This window comes from Akebia trifoliata, chromosome 16 (genome assembly GCF_017979445.1).
Source record: "Akebia trifoliata isolate Shusen 1 chromosome 16, ASM1797944v1, whole genome shotgun sequence".
NCBI classification, from domain to species: domain Eukaryota; kingdom Viridiplantae; phylum Streptophyta; class Magnoliopsida; order Ranunculales; family Lardizabalaceae; genus Akebia; species Akebia trifoliata.
The window spans coordinates 21,259,660-21,279,505 of record NC_141390.1 but is presented as its reverse complement, the minus strand read 5'-3'; the positions used below and the strand labels follow the sequence as shown (position 1 = coordinate 21,279,505).

General features: G+C 33.6%; 3 protein-coding genes across 3 annotated transcripts in view; 1 reads left to right on the top strand and 2 right to left on the bottom strand.

Moving 5' to 3' along the window:
• LOC147382822 (uncharacterized) overlaps positions 1–18,372 on the bottom strand; it is a 31,951-nt gene extending 13,579 nt beyond the window's left edge. The window contains exon 1 of the mRNA XM_086427478.1: positions 18,354–18,372. The gene's annotated coding sequence lies outside the window, so the exon portion shown is untranslated. The remainder of the gene's footprint in view (positions 1–18,353) is intronic.
• LOC147382823 (uncharacterized) lies at positions 13,789–16,467 on the top strand. The gene has a single exon (XM_086429177.1). The coding sequence runs from the start codon at positions 13,817–13,819 to the stop codon at positions 16,355–16,357; it is 2,541 nt and encodes an 846-aa protein (XP_086285303.1). The 5' UTR covers positions 13,789–13,816; the 3' UTR covers positions 16,358–16,467.
• A 234-nt stretch (positions 18,373–18,606) lies between the features above and the next one.
• On the bottom strand, positions 18,607–19,675 carry LOC147382821 (uncharacterized). The gene has a single exon (XM_086427233.1). It carries the CDS (start codon positions 19,630–19,632, stop codon positions 18,607–18,609), a length of 1,026 nt encoding a protein of 341 aa, XP_086283359.1. The 5' UTR covers positions 19,633–19,675.
• Positions 19,676–19,846: the final 171 nt, after the last annotated feature.

Sequence of the window (19,846 nt, the reverse complement as noted above, 5' to 3'; positions counted from 1 at the left end):
GGGTGTTGGTCATGGCTGCTGGAAAAAAAATTGACTATCAATTAGAGGTGCTTTGATACCATAACAGAGGTTGAAATGAGCTTTGTTCAATCTGCTTTTTATTGATCAGAATTGGTATATAAATACAATAGGTAGAATACCAGAAAGTTTGTTACAGATCCTATAAGTCAGCAGATCCTATAGAGTCTGTTACAGACTAATTCCTAAGCTTGATAACTACAGCTAATAAACATTTAAATAATACAATCAAATAGCTAAAACTAAGGAGATAAGGAGATCAATTATTCCTCTATTACTGCCCACAGCCTCGCAGCCGGCAGCCGCAGAGAGAGAGAGAGAGTGAGAGACGAGAGACAAGAAAGAGATGATCCGCCCGTAGGCCGGTAGCCGGTAGTCGCAGAGACAGAGAGAGAGACGAGAGTAGAAGAGATGAGAGTTAGGGTTTTTAAAAAATCTAAATTTTATTTAAAAGAACTCTTAGTTCGGTTATGGGTTCGGTTCGGTTATTTATAAAGTTCAAATCGAGAATCGAACCGAATTCGTCGGTTCTTTATTTTGTAAACTCGAAACTGAACCGATTTTAATTTAAATCGAACCAAAGCAATCTAAAACTCATGGTTTGATTTGGTTCTCGGTTTCAACCGAATTAAGTTGCACCCCTAAGTTTGAACGGGTGTTGTAATGTTGAGATAATAATGTGAGCCAAACCTCTTTAATGTTTAAATGATGTGATTAAATCTTGAATTGGGGTGTGAAAAATAATTTATGAAATTTGAGTGTAATAAGTAAAAGTTGGGATGACAATAGCAGCTCTTAAAAAGTAGGACCCAAAAATATGGATTGATGGTACCATGAACCCAACCCGTATCCAACCCAACCTTAGGTTCAAATCTTGGGCCAATGACTTGGATCCAACCAAAATCTTAGGTTGAAGCCTTGGGCTAATGACTCTGATCGATGAGCCAAGCTCAGGTCTGAGGCCTCGGGCAAATTGACCAAATTTTACCCATTGGTGCTACCATGTCGTGTTGTTCTAGTTTTGAAGACTTCTCTGCTCGGAGGCTGGAGTATCAGATCTTCTTCTCAGCTAAAATTGATGGAAATATACATATAGTTCCAAACATGTAAATGTATGAAACAACGTCAATTGTCAAGTTGAAGAAAATTAACTTCCGAACATGTAACTTTCTCGACCATGGTTTTAAAACTTGGTCAAATTTAAGTTGAGTTCGAGGATGCCAAACCAAGTTTGCCAATGTGAATTGGGAACTTCCTTGACTAGACTAAAAACTTGTTCAAATTGATTGATTTTTTGAAAACTCGGACGAGTCAACCTGTTCGGAATTTGAATTGGTCAACCCATATTTTCTCCAAGGGCATTGATCAATTTGGAAATGAAACCTTGTCATGATTTACTTCGTTTATCAAGTTATACTTACCAACGAGCACAATGATTTGATCGATGCTGTTCTTTGGGACAATGAGACGGAAAAAAATATTGCATTGGATCAGTCTAGGCGATAAAGCTCTAGACGAAGTCGAATCTTGAACAAGATTTCTGTTGCTGATTCATGATGCACCCCAAGAATGCTCCAACAAAATATGACAAACATCAATGGAAGTACTACAATAGGTGTAGAAAATACACTAAAATATACCAAAGAAACCAAACATGTGATCATGTTAGTTACAAACATTGTTCAAGAATTACAACAGTTCAATTTGCTTGCTTATATGCCGAGGGCAGTCCCCAACTGTTTTCCTACACGATATCATAGCTTCAATGTCAAGAGAAGCAACCAAGATCTTAGTAGGCTAAATCCTCTTTACAAATGGACTCCACGCGACAATCTTCATTGATTTTGAGATTTTAACTTTTTTGATTTGCTACTCTTCTTTTCCTGCATTTTCTTTTTCTTTGCTTCGGCCGTAATCCAAGAATAATCTGTTGGTATTGCAAATGGGTAATATCTTCGACCCGACTGGTGGACCCAGAAGCCGTAGAAGAGCTCGGACGGTGATAAGGAGCTTTAATCCATTGTAGCCATGAAGAACTCGAAGATTGCACCATTGCCGGGCTCTCTCGGCCTTGAGGGCTTGAAAGGAGGTGTGCTGAACTCTCCCAATGGTTGCAACTCTTCAAATTTTGAAAAAGTAACCAACACCCTGATTGTGGGAACCACTGGAATAGCAACCTGGAAGTAAGGATGGTTTTTGTCAGTAAATATATGCAAAAGAGCAATCAGGATTTCAAGTCCCAAAAAACTAACAGCAGCTGCAAAGAACAACTTAAATATAGAGAGCTGTTATTGGCATTTCAACTTTTTAGTCATTACACTCCAATTTTTTAAATTATTTATCACACCCTAATTAAAGATTAAAACACATCATTCGAACATTGCAGCAGTTTGGTTCACGTTATTTCCTCAACATTACAAAACATTATAACACATTCAAACAATTCCAGCGGTTGTTTATAGTTAGGATAAGGCTCATATAAAATCTTAAATCTAGCAAATAGAAATCGAAAAAAAAAAAAAAAGAGGGAAGAGAGTTTCAAAGCCATTGATTTTTTTTTTTTATGTTTATTTTAATTTTAATTGGGATGTAACACGGTAGGGATGCCAATAGCATCTCTCTTAATATAATAGTCAAGATTCCTAAACCGAGACTCATCAGTCAGACATTCCGAGATGGTACGGAATTTTAACCTAAGAAAACAAATCTTAAAGGCATCAATTAGAAGAAATATTCAAGTTGAAGATCTTAAAAGAACGAGGAAGAAAACCAAAAAGAATGTGGATTGACATAGTGAACACAGATATGAATTAAGGGGAAAATGGGTCAGTTCTTATAGGAAACAGAACCATTACCATTAATTTGTGTTCCGGTACCCTCGGTTTCGGTTCTGGTTCTCAAATCAATCAAACTAGAACTAGAACTGTCAAAAAGCTTCTCTTTAAACTGATCAGTTCTTGGGTTTTTTCGATTCCTATCGCTTTGGTTCTCAATAGATTTGGTTCCAAGAGACCTGTCTCTAATCAGCTCCAATAAAAAGAGACCAAAATTGTCTAATCAGACAATAGGTATGCTAAATATTCTTAGCCCAATTGAATTTTTGAACCTTAACACGATACCTATTCCTTCCTACCAAAACTAAGAATCCTAACACTAATCAAAACTAAGAATCCTAACACTAATCCTGATCAAATTAATATCGATCCATTCAATCCACAAAAAATAGCACCAGAAATTTTCAGATAAATTATAACAAAATTAATTAATTAATTAAACAAAGAAATTGGGGGAAAAAGATGCGGATTTTACAATAATTAATTGCTGTTGGGTTAACAAAACCAATTGGGCTTTTTTTTCTTTCTGAATTTAAGATACAGCCCGTGGTCCTAAGTCCAAACGTGTTGGTGTGACCTGCCACGTAGAGAGTTGTTATTGGCACACTAACTTTTACTTATTACTCCCCAATTAAAATTAAAGAAGGGATTTTTCCCAGAATGTGCGCAACTTGTATCAAATTTTTGGTTTCGATATACTGTTTGTTTTAAGTCACTTTTATAATTAATGAATTCGTTGATAAATTACCAACAAAATCGCTCATATGAAAAAATCGCTGGTATTTCATTTACAAAGTTGTTGATATTAAAAGTGACAAAATTACGAATTCATAGATTATAAAAGTGATGAATGCCAATAGAAGTTCTCAACTTGATCTAAAAATATAAAGAGGATTAATCTAAAAATATACCCAGTCAAATAAAAAACTTGATCTATTTATTTTGTTATTAATATTTTTGTGAAAATAAAAAAATAAATATTTTTATTTATTAAAATCTATTTATAAATTCAGTATAATTTTATTTGACTCATTTAAGCAAACTTGCTAATTTTTTTAGTTGAAAAAATTTTAAAGAAATTTTGTGAAATTTGCAACAACAAAAACTCATGCGTGGGCCCTTTTCCTCGATTTTTGTATATTTGAGATCCCTAGCCCATCTCAGCTCCGATTTGAGCCCAGGACTAATCAAATCGAAGATCTTGGGTCTCGATGAGACAGATGCCATGGTGCTGACAAATTTACTATTTCATCCATCAAGTTTTTTGAAATTATGAATTTTTTTCTTCTAAAAAGACGAAATCACACTTGGACCCTCAAAATATTGTGAAAAACATTTCAAAACACCAAAAAGTGGTTCAAATAAATTGGGAAACTTGAAATTTTAAGCAAGCCCATCAAAAGTTTGGAAATTCCATTGGACACCTAAATTTTGAAATTGCAAAAGGTCATGATACTTTTTAAAATCAAAGTCGACCTACTTTCAATTGAGTTGTGACCCAGTGGAGCAACGATTCTAAACTCATCAATAGCTAGAGTAATAAAAGATAATATTTGTGCATGCCTTAGAAATTCTTAGGATGCTGACGAGCCGAATATTGATCAATCATTCGAGTCTCAATGCAATACCCTGCACATTGACAATCAATTAAAGCAAAAATAAATTGAGAAGTAGGACTCAAAGTCAAATCAAAGTCAATCAATAGGTTGTCAATGGTAGAGATGGACTTCTGTCAACCAGACCCAGTGTCCCGATGATCCAACTTGATCATTTTTAATGACATCCCAAGACCATCAAATTTTCAATTCAATTCAAAAGTATGTCTAGTTAAAACACACCAAATATTGTTGATGGCAAGATTAGGTAACCATGTAAGCAAGTGAGTCGGGCATTACAAAATATGAAGCTTTTTGTGGCGGTTTTAATTGCCACCAAATTACTGAAAATCGCCTCCAATATATGTAAGGGCAGTTTAGTCATATGCCCACTATAGTGGTGTCTTCAATTACTTTTAGTGGCCAAGTAACGGCGGTTACAAAACCGCCTCTAATTAATGTGATTTAAGGCGATTGTTAGATTTTTAGAGATGTTTTAAAATTGTCTTGGATTAATTTCTATAATTAAATAGATGAATTATACTCGACGGATTAAAACCACCTCTAATAACAATTTTTAAAAAAAAAATAAATATTAGTCTAGGCGATTCAAAACTGTCTCTAATGTTTAAAAAAAAATTATTAAATTTTTCGTTTCAAAATAAAACTTGCAATTATATAAAGAAAAAGACTTGTTATTGGCACCCCAAATTTCATTTATCACACTTCAATTTCTTAGGAAATGTTATTGGCACCCCACTTTTTACTTATTATACTTCAATTACTTATCACACCATAATTAGAATAAAACACAGTATTCACATTACAAAATATTATCACACTCTGTTCAAACAATTTCACTAGCTATGTCAACCATACAAGCTTATGAGTTTTACATGAACACACTCAAGGCAATGGCCTATTAGATTCACATAGCTGTAACACATGACACTAGGATATTTCAAATGATGGCCATGAAGCTATTGTATCCATCTTTAGAGATAAGAGAGTATAAAAGACCGGTATACTGGCTTTTACAGAAATTAACCTACAAGGGAGTACCAAGCAAGCACCTTTAAACGTGTAAATTCTTCATGTATAGCTGGCAATTTATGAACAAAGTTTGATATTAATGTATCAAGAATCACAGAAGAAAATTCTATTGGACAACCAAACATTAAGGGAAAAAAAATTTAGGTCGGATAATGGTTTCTTCAAAAATTCAGATAAGCAATAGTGCAGCAGACTAGACGAAATTAGGGGTATTTTTCAAATGCATAGAAAAGCACGATTCCTCTTTCGCATTGGGAAAGTTTTGTCCATAAAAGACTATACAAGCTTTGTGTGTGTAAAGGTAGAGAAAGAGTATGAATTTTTTTGACATAATAACAATTTCCCCAAAATCGTGATTGGCTAGCACTTGTGGAATTAACTCAAAGAGATAAAGTTAGCCAGTTATTTGTAAAACTAGTTGAATTAAAATATGTTTGTGTTCCAAATAACCCACTGAAAGAGAGAGATTAGAAGAAATTAAATTAAATTAAATGCAACTTCATTTTTCTTTTATTTTAGCTCTATTGATATTTTCTCATTAGTTTTCCAATTCTAGTCATGAATGCGCTCTCGATAAAATAGAGTGAAAAGTGCAAAGAAATAATTACCTACTTCAATAAAATCTGAAGAAACCAATTCTATTTTCTCAAAGGAAAATCCATGAGGGACTGTGATTTGATTGTCATTGTGCTGATGTGATAGTAGATTGTTTCCTCAACATACAAGTTAAAAGAATCTATGGTTATGTGCACAACTTCATGTCAGAAATGTGAGAATGGCAGTAAAAAATTAAAACCCTTTCTAAATAGACTCTAAATCTTAATTATACCCAATTTCTAACCATATAACAATTTCACACAAATTGTTAGAAATGTAAGAACGGCACTCAATTGACTCTCCTGACCTGACAAGTTTGGGAATCGTGGATCTATATGATTCCTTCGGGATACATTTTTTTATGGGAATGTGCAGATTTAAACCTGAGGCATACAAATCTACGATTTTTAAACTGGTCAAGTCAAGAGAATTGAATCAATGTGTCAAGTCAGGAGAGTCGAATGAGTCTGCCACGTGGGATAATTAGATTATCATGATTCTTCCTAAAATACCCAAATGGAAAGTTTCCAAAATTAATAGAACTCTTAATTTAGGCATACCCCTATGGGTTTTTGGGTGAAAAACAAAGAGTTTCTTATTTGTTAAAATAAATATTATTTTAACCTATATTTTCAAGAGTTGACAACGGAAGAATCACCAAAATAATTTTTTATTTACTGTGGGTATTTTTGATTTTGTGTTTCAATAATAAATAATAAAATTTTAAAGAGAGCTTCTATTGTATATTTTTTCCAATTGAATTTGTCACTTTTATAATCTACGAACTTATGAGATTATCACTTTTAATATCAACGAATTCGTAGATAAAATACCAACTATTTTTCCATGTCAATGATTTTGTTGATAATTTATTAACAAATTCATTGATTATAAAAGTGATGAATTAATTGGAAAAACATGTTTTGGGAATTAAAACGAACAATGTATCAAAATTAGAATTTTGACATAAGTTGCGAATATTTTAGAAAAAATCCCATATTTACTTATGAATTGGGGTGGCGTTAGCAAAAGCTGGTGTGGCAATAGAATTTCTCATTGTAAATGAGATGCTAAAATAGTAATATTGGAACGTTAACATCGTGAAATTCTCAAAAGGTTAAGGGTCAACATGAAAATATACCAAATCATAGGGGATCAACTTTTGATTTATTGAAAAATAGATTTTTTTAAAACTAGTAAGATAATGAGAAATTAAATTTCGGGCTATTGCATCATTTTCTAACAATATGAAATTATTTTCAAGCACAAATTTACTTATAAAAAAACTAAAAATCTAGCATAAAGTTTTTCCAAGAAACTTTTTTCTGAGAATCACTGGAGCTTACACTATGTGAAAACAGGAAATTCAATAGAAAAAATTGACGGGCCAAGGCTCAAGAAATTTAGAAACTGAATTTTGATGGTCTAGGACCATCGAAATTCTAAATATTCCCAGATTTGACGGTTTAGAACTGTCGAATTTCTCCCATCCTTCATTAATTTGACAGTTTTGGCCTATCGAAAAAAAAAGTTTGACAATAAAAAATTCGATGCCAATTCGACCCTTTTGGCCATCAAATTTGAGCTTTTTTCACATTGTGTTAAGTGCTTCAAAAAAAAATAAAAATAAAATAAAACTAGTTAAAGTGAATTGGATTTCTAGGTGCCTCCATCCCATGGAATCATCCAACTATCTCATCAGCTCGAAAATGAATCAAGTTAGGTGAGACATTTCGACCAAGTTATTGAGTTAAACATAACTTCTATTATGAAGAACAAATATATATGGCTTAAAAGTTTCGGATTGAGTAGATTTTTAACCAATGTGAAACTTCTAACCTCGTCAAAAGTGATTTACAAATTGATGATCCACAATTCTTAATCACTTTTGAATTTTATTTCTTCTTTTGTTAAGTGAGGCCCATTTCAAAATCGGATTCAAACCCAATCAATCTAAAACTTCAGCTGTGGCCCTTTGAGTTGTGTCCAACATGGAAGCGGCTCAAATCCCCAAAAATTTTAAAGAAATATTGTGAAATTTGCAACAACAAAAAATCATGCGTGGGCCCTTTTCCTCGATTTTTGTATATTTGAGATCCCTAGCCCATCTCAACTCCGATTTGAGCCCAGGACTAATCAAATCAAAGATCTTGAGTCTTGACGAGACGGACACCATGGTGCTGATGAATTTACTATTTCATCCATCAAGTTTTTGGAAATTAAGAATTTTTTTCTTCTAAAAGGACGAAATCACACCGGGACCCTAAGAATATTGTGAAAACATTTCCAAACACCAAAAAGTGGTTCAAATAACTTGGGAAACTTGAAATTTTAAGCAAGCCCATCAAACGTTTGGAAATTCCACTGGCCACCTAAAATTTGAAATTGCAAAAGGTCTTGATTTCTTCAAACTTTTCAAAATCAAAGTCGACCTACTTTCAATCGATTCGTGACCCAGTGGAGCAACGATTCTAAACTCATCAATTGCTAGAATAATAAAAGATAATATTGGTGCATGCTTTAGAAATTCTTGGGTTGCTGACGAGCCGAATACTAATCAATCATTCGAGTCTTGATGCAATACCCTGCACATTGACAATCAATTAAAGCAAAAATAAATTGAGAAGTAGGACTCAAAGTCAATCAATAGGTTGTCAATGGTAGTGATGGACTTTTGTCAACAAGACCCAGTGTCTCGACGATCCAACTTGATCATTTTTAATGACATCCTAAGACCATCAAATTTTCGGTTCAATTCAAAAGTATGTCTAGTTAAAACACACCAAATATTGTTGATGGCAAGATTAGGTAACCGCGTAAGCAAGTGAGTCGGGCATTACAAAATATGAAGCTTTTTGTGGCAGTTTTAATCGCCACCAAATTATTGAAAATCGCCTCTAATGAATGTGATTTAAGGCGATTGTTAGAATTTAAGAGGTGGTTTAAAACTGTCTTGGATTAATTTCTACAATTAAATAGATGAATTATACCCGATGGATTAAAACCACCCCTAATAACAAATTTTTTTAAAAAATAAATATTAGTTTAGGCGGTTCAAAATTGTCTCTAATGTTTAAAAAAAAGTTATTAAAATTTTCGTTTCAAAATAAAACCTGCAGTTATATAAAGAAAAAGACTTGTTATTGGCACCCCAAATTTCATTTATCACACTTCAATTTCTTAGGAAATGTTATTGGCACCCCACATTTTACTTATTATACTTCAATTAATTATCACACCATAATTAGAATAAAACACGGCATTTACATTACAAAATATTATCACACTCTATTCAAACGATTACACTAGCTAATTTTAAATAACCATACTATGTCAACCAGACAAGCTTTTGAGTTTTACCTGACCACACTCAAGGCAATGGCCTATTAGATCCACATAGCTGTAACACATGACACCAGGATATTTCAAATGATGGCAATTTATGAACAAAGTTTGATATTAATGTATGAAGAATCACAAAAGGAAATTCTTTTGGACAACCAAACATTAAGGGAAAAAAATTCAGGCTGGATAATGGTTTCTTCAAAAAATCAGATAAGCAATAGTGCAGCAGACTAGAGGAAATTAGGGGTATTTTTCAAATACTTAGAAAAGCACGATTCCTCTTTCGCATTGGGAAAGTTTTGTCCATAAAATACTATACAAGCTTTGTGTGTGTAAAGGTAGAGAAAGAGTATACATGAATTCTTTTGACATAATAACAATTTCCCCAAAAATGTAATTGACTAGCACTTGTGGAATTAACTCAAAGAGATAAAGTTAGCCAGTTATTTGTAGCACTAGTTGAATAAAAATATGTTTCTAATTTACTATAGGATGTCATCCCAAATAATATTATGGTGTTCTCATAGAGACATCAAATAAGAACTTGATGAGTGGAATCCACATATGAAAATAAAAAATAGCATTCTTTTGTTCTGAAGCTTAGAATATAGCTTTTCAGCCTCCATTTGTTTTTTTTTTTTAATTTTTTTTTTATGGTTTGTTATTAAAATGTCTTCTTTTTTTTTTTTTTTACCAACACTCATGACAGAGTTGATTCAAATGTAAGAACTACAAACTTCTAATGGGGGTCCAAGATACTTTGATTAGAGATGCAAGCATTCTCATTTATATTAGAAATGATGTAGAATATATCTCAAAAGGCTTTCATACAACCTAAAGAGAAAATAACATTGCCTCCATACAACCTAATTTCTGACTAATTCCACTTTCCAACAAAGCCAATATTGCGGTGGATTATTTGGCTAAGAGAGGAGCTATGGCTAAGAACTTAGATGCTTGATTCTTAATATTAGGATGGGGTTCCATTCAATACCCAGCTCATTGATCAAAAAATGGATATTTATGTGATTGGGAAAGTTTTGATTTTTTACATTTTTTTCAAAAAAAAAAAAGTGCTATTTTGGTTAAGTACGACTAGATGAGGGAAGTGGAGCCAAATTAGTAGTATAAAACTTTATTTAAGGTGTGGAAGTTGAGTTGCGAGGCAGGGAGTTTCCATTGAGCATGTTTTAGAAATTGAACAGGATTAAAATTTTTAAGTGAAAATATTGTCTAAAAATATATTGAGTAAACTATAAATTTTTTGTTTTGTCACACTCATGCACTGTTGACATACCTTGCAATACTTGTGCTGCTCATTGACACAATACACTTGGGTGTGGATCGTTCTTGAAAAAGTCCAAAAAATGGAAATAAGTTTGTGCAGTTTTTTGAAGTGTTCAAGGTATAGAACCAATTAGCCCATTCGAATGGAGATCAAGAAACTTAAAATTTTCACATCCAAAGATTGATAGTGGATCTTTGCATTGCTCATATAGATGAATTCAAATTCTTAAGATAAAAAAAAAATATATATATTTCGCATTCAGAGACAGATAGTCCAACAAGATTACTTTTTTTTTTTTCTTCTTATAGGACTCCAGTTCAAGCTAGATGTATATGTATATCGACTCTGTTAACTTGGATTATTTAGACAACACCAATAAACTAAAATGAATAAATTAAATATCCTCAAGAGATTGAAATGGACCCCAAGTTGTTTCAATCACATATGCATCAAGTGTTTGGTTCAACCGTCAATATCTATAATCTAAGGGTGAACTTTTAGAAGGGCTGAAAAAACTTGTCAGTTAGGCTACTGGACCGAGGCCAAAGTGCTTGTTGTGATTGTTTGAAGCCTAAATTTTTTTTTTTATGAATTTGTTCACCAAATTTGAGTTGATACAATTCATTTTTCAAAGATTCTGGCAAGAAATTTTCTAGCTTCTAATGCAAGTCAGTCTCATTTAAAAAGCCTTGGATTATGTTAAATCAACTAATCTCTTTAATGTTGAGTTCTGTTTGAATTTTCTAAATATATTCCTCTGCTCCATATAACAGGGGTATTGATATCATCGAAGCATTGCGGCTACAAATATAGGCTTAGAAATATCCTTATTACTCGTCAAACACGGGTCTTCCCATTACTCCAATAACGACCTTGAGCCTGATAGAAGATGATGGCTTTTATAATATTTAGAATGTCAAGTATTCTACTTCATTGTATTATAAACATTCTTATTTTTCATCTAAATTACATAATTATCATTATTTTATTTTATTATTAAATATTTTTTTAATTAGATATATCTTACTTTTATTAACTTTACCAATCTTGACATGATGGAGACCTAGAGTATTTACAAAGACACAAGCCAACCAAGTTGCAATGGAAGACCCAAACCATTATTTATTTTAAAAATTCTTTAAGTTCTTGAAGAAAAAATATATATCTTTTTTACGTGTAGCCTTGTCCCATACTCCAATGGTGATCTAGAAAGAAAATGATGACATTTTGTACTTTTTATAATAATTTGAGTGTCAAATACACTTTTTTATTGCATTATTGTAAAATTCTTATTTTCAATTACGTTACATAAGTTCTATTATTTACTTTCGAGATAAGACATTAACAATGTTGATCTAAAAAATCTTTTAGTAAGAAAAACTTTATTGGCAAATGAAGAAAATAAGCAATATCCTTATTACTCGTCAAACACGGGACCTTGATGATGACTTTTGTAGTCTTTAGAGTGTCAAGTACTCTACTATATTGCATTATGAACATCCTTATTTTTCATCAAAATTACATAATTACCATTATTTTATTTTATTATTAAATATTTTTTAATTAGATATATAATACTTTTATTAACTTTACCAATCTTGACATGATGTAGACCTAGAGTATTTACAAAGAAACAAGCCAACCAAGTGGCAATGGATAACCCAAACCATTATTTATTATAAAAAATCTTTAAGTCCCCAAAGAAAAAAATATATATATCTTTTTTATGTGCGGCCTTGTCCCATACACCCATTGTAATCTAGAAAGAAAATGATGACCTTTTGTACTTTTTATAATAATTTGAGTGTTAAATACACTTTTTTATTGTATTATTGTAAAATTCTTATTTTTAATTAAATTAGATAAGTTCCATTATTTACTTTCGGGATAGGATATTAACAATATTGATCTAAAAAATCTTTTAGTAAGAAAAACTTTATTGGCCAATGAAGAAAATAAGCAATATCCTTATTACTCGTCGAACACAGGTCTTCCCATTACTCCGATAACGACCTTGAGTCTGATAGAAGATGATACTTTTGTAGTCTTTAGAGTGTCAAGTACTCTACTATATTGCATTATGAACATCCCATTATTTTATTTTATTATTAAATATTTTTTAATTAGATATATAGTACTTTTATTAACTTTACCAATCTTGCATGATGTAGACCTAAAGTATATTTACAAAGACACAAGCCAACCAGGTTGCAATGGACGACTCAAACCATTATTTATTTTAAAAATTCTTTAAGTCTTCGAAGTGAAAAAATATATCTTTTTTATGTGCGGCATTGTCCCATGCTCCAATGGTGACCAAATGATGACATTTTGAACTTTTTATAATAATTTGAGTCTCAAATACATTATTTATTTATTTTTTTATTATTGTAAAATTCTTATTTTTTATTAAATAACATAAGTTCCATTATTTACTTTTGGGATAACACATCAACAATGTTAAACTAAAAAAATCTTTTAGTAAGAAAAACTTTATTGGCATGTTGTAACGTTGTTGCAGTCAAACATGAGAGGCACGTGCAGTCATTAGTGTTCAAAGGAACTAAGACATACTCTTGTTCATTAACTGTCATTATTTACTTTTGGGATAAAACTTTAACAATGTAAATCTAAATAATCTATTAGAAACAAAATTTTACTAAGAAATAATGCAATATCCTAACTACCCGTTAAGTTCCATTATTCCATTATTCAAATAATACTATTAATTAATTAGATATATCTTGTTTTTATAAACTGTACCTTGACAATGATGAGGACAAGAGTATGGTGCTGGAAATCAGCCCATACCAAGGAAAGATTTTTGGGTCGAGAGAGTAGAGACACGTTGCAACGTTGTTCTAGTCAGAAGTAAGAGACACGTATTCTTCTAGTCAAACGTAGGAGACACTTTGTGCTCTCTCTCTCGTTGTTCTAGTCAGAAGTAAGAGACACGTATTCTTCTAGTCAAACGTAGGAGACACTTTGTGCTCTCTCTCTCTCTCTCTGTCTTCCATGTAATAATAATTATAAATATAATATGGTTTTTGAGAGATAGAGTCATTCAATTCAAGTCAGATAGTCTCATGGCTATAACATTATTACATATGAACAACAAAACTTTCTTCTTTCTCTTTCTCATGATCTCTTTTGCTTTTCTTCTTATAATACAACAACAAACTACTTCAGCATCAACAACATCATCATCATCATCAGCACAAGCTTTGCTCAGATGGAAAAAAAGTTTCATCAATTCGACTGGATCTATTATGGATTCATGGTCTGATGCCACCAATCCCTGCAATTGGACTGGAATTTATTGCGACAACAACTTCGAGATCATCGTCAACATCGACCTCACTAGTCAGAGGCTGAATGGTACCCTTGATGAATTCGACTTCTCCGCCTTCCCCAATCTCACCATCCTAGGCCTCGATCGTAACAACTTGTTTGGAGAAATCCCAATTCAAATTGGGTCTCTTTCAAAACTCACTTTTCTTTCTCTGGAGATAAACTATTTCACAGGTATGATCCCTTCTGAGATAGGAAATCTCTTAGATCTCGAAGTTCTGTGGCTTGATGGCAATTACTTATCTGGTGCGATCCCACATGAGCTTAGTAATTTACAAAAGTTACAATCGCTCGTCCTTTACAGTAACCATCTAACGAATCCAGATCCAATTCATCAGTTTAAGGGCATGGCATCATTGACATTTCTCGATCTCTCTAGTAACTCACTGGGAGATGAGGTTCCCCCATTCATCTTTCACTGCCCCAACTTATCCTCTCTGTCCTTGTCTCATAATCATATAACAGGCCGTATTCCAGTGCAACTCTTTACTACTCTTACCAAACTTCAATCCCTTGGCTTCAGAAATAATTCATTGGAGGGACCGATTCCATCAGAAATCAAGTATCTTACCAAACTTGGTGACCTTGACTTGACTGATAATTCATTGGATGGACCGATTCCATCAGAAATCAAGTATCTTACCAAACTTCTATACCTTGACTTGACTAATAATTCATTGGAGGGACCGATTCCATCAGAAATAAAGTATCTTACCCAACTCCAATACCTTTACTTGGAAATGAACAAACTCAATGGTAAGATACCCCCCGAAATTGGCCTTCTAACTAACCTCACATCCCTTGTTTTATCTAATAACCCGTTTACTAGTGGGCCCATACCATCTTCCATAGGTAACCTTAGGATGCTTTGGACCCTATTTCTCACGAATACAAGCTTGAATTCCAGCATTCCCAACGAGCTTGGATTTTGCACCAACCTAAATAATCTTGACCTGTCATTTAACAACCTCTCTGGACCTTTGCCTCTTTCCATGGTCTCTCTAACTCAACTCCAATCCTTGCAACTCAATAATAACCAACTATCTGGTCAAATCTACCCACATTTTCTGTCCAATTGGACCCAACTCCGTTTCTTGCTACTCAATAGCAATAACTTCACTAGAATAATTCCTCATGAGATTGGCGATTGCAAAGACTTAACATTCTTGCAACTCAAAGATAATGATTTAAATGGTGAAATTCCTGAATCAATTTGCAATTTGAGTTATCTAAATATCTTTCAAGCCTCCCATAATCAATTGGAAGGATCTTTTCCAAGATGTTGGACTAATTTGAGTCAGCTAGAAATTCTAGACCTTGGAAACAATAAATTACATGATACCTTCCCCTTCTGGCTAGAGTCATTGCAATCATTGAAGGTCCTTATATTGAAATCCAACAAATTCTATGGTCCCGTTGAAAATCCTCACACCAATTCCGGTTTTCAAAACTTGCATGTCCTAGATATTTCTTCTAATGGATTTACGGGACCTTTGCCTGCAAAATACTTTCAGAGTTGGAAAGCGATGATGACACCACAACAAAATGAACTTATGGTAGGGAAAAAGTCCCCAATGTACATAGGAGATGAAGAGCAACAAAATCGATATTATAATCTCTCAATTATCCTCTCGTACAAAGGACAAGAAAGGGCACTAGAGAAGATCTTGACCACCCTTGTCTCTGTAGATCTCTCTAACAACAGATTCCACGGTGAAATTCCAAAAGTGATAGGAGATCTCAAATCACTTATTCTACTAAATTTGTCACGCAATGACCTCATAGGTCCCATCCCATCCTCATTGGGGAACTTGACACAACTTGAGTCATTGGATCTCTCGCAAAATAAATTTTCAGGGGAGATTCCTCAGCAACTACTTCTTCTTACATTCCTTGCAATGCTGAACCTTACACAGAACAATCTTGAAGGAAGCATACCACGAGGTAAACAATTTGATACGTTTTCAGATGCTTCTTATGAGGGTAATCCACGATTATGTGGAATTCCATTGTTAAGGCTATGTCAAGATGTCAATGCGATTTCACCACCAACGACATTCCAACAACGCAAGGATTCAACATCTACAAGTGACCTTGATTGGAAAATATTTATGTTGATAGGATATGGATGTGGAGTGGTTATTGGCATTGCAATTGGATATACCATATTTTGGAATGAAAATGGATGGCTCACGAGGATATTTGACGGGGAAAGATGCAAGCAAGTCAAAAGGTCGAAGAGGATCAATAGACTCCAAGTAAATCGAAGAAAATAAAGGTGGTAAAAAAAAAAACTTTAGTTTCAATATAAATGATGTTACCAATGTGTTTGATGAAAGTTTGTATAAACTATTGTAATCAGTACCATATATCTATAAATAAAGTCATCTCATTTTTTAAATATTATCCTTCCAAAATGTCTAGTAGAATTTGATTTCATTGCATTAGATTATAAAAGCATGTCAGTTATGATTTTGAATAGATGACCGTGGTACCAAATTTAACTCATTCAAGTCCTAGAGAAAAAAATTATAAAAAAAAAATGGCATGACTTTTACAACATTTATCAAGACAAATTAATTAAAGTATTTGAGTTTATTCCTTTCTTGAGGATGTATGCTTCCTCGGGCATGGTTTTGTGCATTGTGTTCATTTTGCAACTATTATATATTCATTTTGTGTATCTTAAGAAGACCTATCTAGTGGCGAGGTTGAAAGAAAAAAAATGAAAAATATAAATTGTAGAGGTGTTTCATATCCCCTTCACTAGATAACTCCAAACCACCCTCATTTGTCTCTCTTTCCTCAATTTTACTATACCTTTTAATCCTATAAATAGAAAAACCCTAAAATCTAGAATTAGAAAAAAAAAAACCTGATCCAAGTTAAATTACAATTTTTACATGGGGACGGTTCAGCAGCCCTAAAGTTTGCCAAGTTTGGTGTCAAACATTTTTCAAAATATGGGTTAGAAGCTTTGGAATGAGCTGATTTTTTATGAGGATGATCTCTATGATGAGGAGATCATCCTCACCAAAAATCAGCCTATTCAAAAACTTCTAACCCCATCAAAAGTGATTGACAAAAATTGGACGGTTCACGATTCTTCAACTTGTAAACTAGGGTTAGAAGTTTCAAAATGAACTGATTTTTTGTGAGGATGATGTCTTCAGCGTAGAGATCATCCTCACAAAAAATCAGCCTATTCCAAAATTTCTAACCCCATCAAAAGTGATTTACAAAAAATGTTTGGCACCAAACTTGGCAAACTTTAGGGCTGCTGAACCGTCCCCTTTTTACATTTACCCATATATTTAGTAATTTTTTTAGAGGGAAAAATCATCCAAAATTGGGATTATTCCCTAATTTGATAAAATTACTCCCAAATATTGCCATGTGGCCACTTCAACATTTCAAGTGTCAAGATCAACGATTGAACACAACAATTGAATTGTCAATCTTGACGATTAAATTATTTATCTCAATGATTTGGATTTTTTATTTTTCGACCTTGACCCTAGATAAAAGTTTTGCCCCTAGCAGGTTAGCAAATTAAATCGACAAATTAACAATTGAATGTTATAACAATTTTATACTTTACCTTCAAATTTTTATTTTCTTCAACATTCAAATCTCATGAATATACAAAGCAATGAATTCCTTGGGGCCCCTCTTTAGGGTACCGGTTGACCCTCAACTCAGCCAGTTGCACATAGGACTTTCCGAACGGTGGGGATACCCACAATATGGAAAATAAATAAATAATTCTCAAGAACAAAATATAATTTGTAGGGAGGTTGAAGATGAGGGGTTGAAGATTTGTTTAGCTAAATGACAGATCAAGAATTGAACTTTCCTCGGAAACTGTTTTTTCACTTGAATTTTCCAGCAATCAAACACACCCTTAGTTTAATTTCTATCATATACTACTGCCGAAAAATGGCATTTAAATTTTATAAACTTTTTTGACTTTTCCTGGTGTGGCCATCTATAATCTGATGCAGTTCACAACTTCACAATCTTATCGAGGTCTTAAATCATGAACATCGCGTTAACGAACGATACTTAGATGACTATGATAATTAAGAACTACCCTTCAATTAAACTCAAAAACTATGGGAGATTGGAATTTCTTTATGGGATTATAAAAGAGCCATAACTCCCAAATGGTGACATACGATTTTTTTTTGAGATCCTGAAGAGTCTCCATTTAAAACACAAATCATATAATTTACTCTATGGAAATTTAAGGTATGGAGTAAAAAAGATCACCCAAATTCTAATTCCTCCATCATCCTCCAACCCAATTTCTCTCTGCTACTAAAAGTGTCTGAATCAATAGCTCTGCAGCAATCTTAGAATTTCAGTACGATTAAATTCAACAAGTCAAATGTTAATGGGATTGAGGCAATTCTGCACAGTATTAAAACATTAACATGGAAACACCTGTTAACAAGCAGATGAGAATACAATATCCGCAAATTGGTTTGTTAACTGGAAAATTACCAGAGGGGCACAACGTGCATCATGGAAGATCTTCATCAGACCTGGACCATGTAAACCTCCGACACTTCCTTGGTATCGAAGTAATATCATCACCGGTCTCACTTGCCAGATTCCAATCCTCTTCGTCATCTTGCAAGCCCAACAGATTCTCATCCCAAAGGTTCCGACGATCAGAAAATGGTCCAGAAGAGAGCCAATACCTTCTCCAATGTCTCGACATACCCCTCCGCTCAAATGGTCTCATCATCTGATATAGAATGAATGAAGTCAAAAACGGATCGCTGCCTACCCTATTACCATCGCCAGTTTCGATAGCATAGTCCCCAAGCACAATGGCACCTGGCATGGCTGAACGTATGGCACTGACAATTTCACCGTAATCTTGCTCGTGCTCAAGGCATTGCCAAGTGCATTGCCGCAATGGGTCTATAACAGCGGGTCGAGTTGTTGGGTAATCTTTTCTAGCATGCCTTCGTAGCTCCACGTAGTTACCGAAGAATGAGCACGACTCCAAGGAACAGCTCCGATGTTTTAGATCAAGATATTGTCTGGCCTCTTCTACGATTTTCCAACCTTTCACGGCTCCTCTACATAATGGACATGATAAGTTTCCTCCACCAATGGCACTTTGCCCAAAATGTTCAAGATCACCTGTTTCAACAATGCCATTGTCCTGCATTTCTAAATACCTATGTAGTTCTTCACCATTATTTTCAAAATTGTTATATTTGTTAACTTCGGTCAAGTAGTTTCTCATTCCACTTGCCCCTAAAACAGATTCATTAGTATAATCATGAAGCGACTCTTGATCAAGCCCCAAAGAGCTGTTCCCAAAGTATTTTTTAAACCTATCCAAGCAATTTGAATGTCTGTAACTTGAGTCACATATGTAAGGCCTGCAACCCTTATCATATGAACTGCACAGGAGGAGAACAGCATTATATGGATGGTCCATGCAGATTGGACATGAAGCCTCATCCCATTCCTTGTGCAGATCATGGATATGTGTGCCAATGGACGTGCTCCCTTTCATATCTGTCATCATCTTGGATGAACTGTTTTAGTTATTGCCAATGATTAAATTTATCAGAACACCAGTTGTTTCTTTTGGAAAAAAGCATAAATTCATTACAGCAACTAAATTTAATGCAATCACAGCAAAAAGGGTAGCTTATACTACAGAAAGCTTAATCCTTCCCTTGAAAAAATCTACAAAATGGAAAAAAAAGTCTACAATAAGATAGAACCCCTCCTACTTT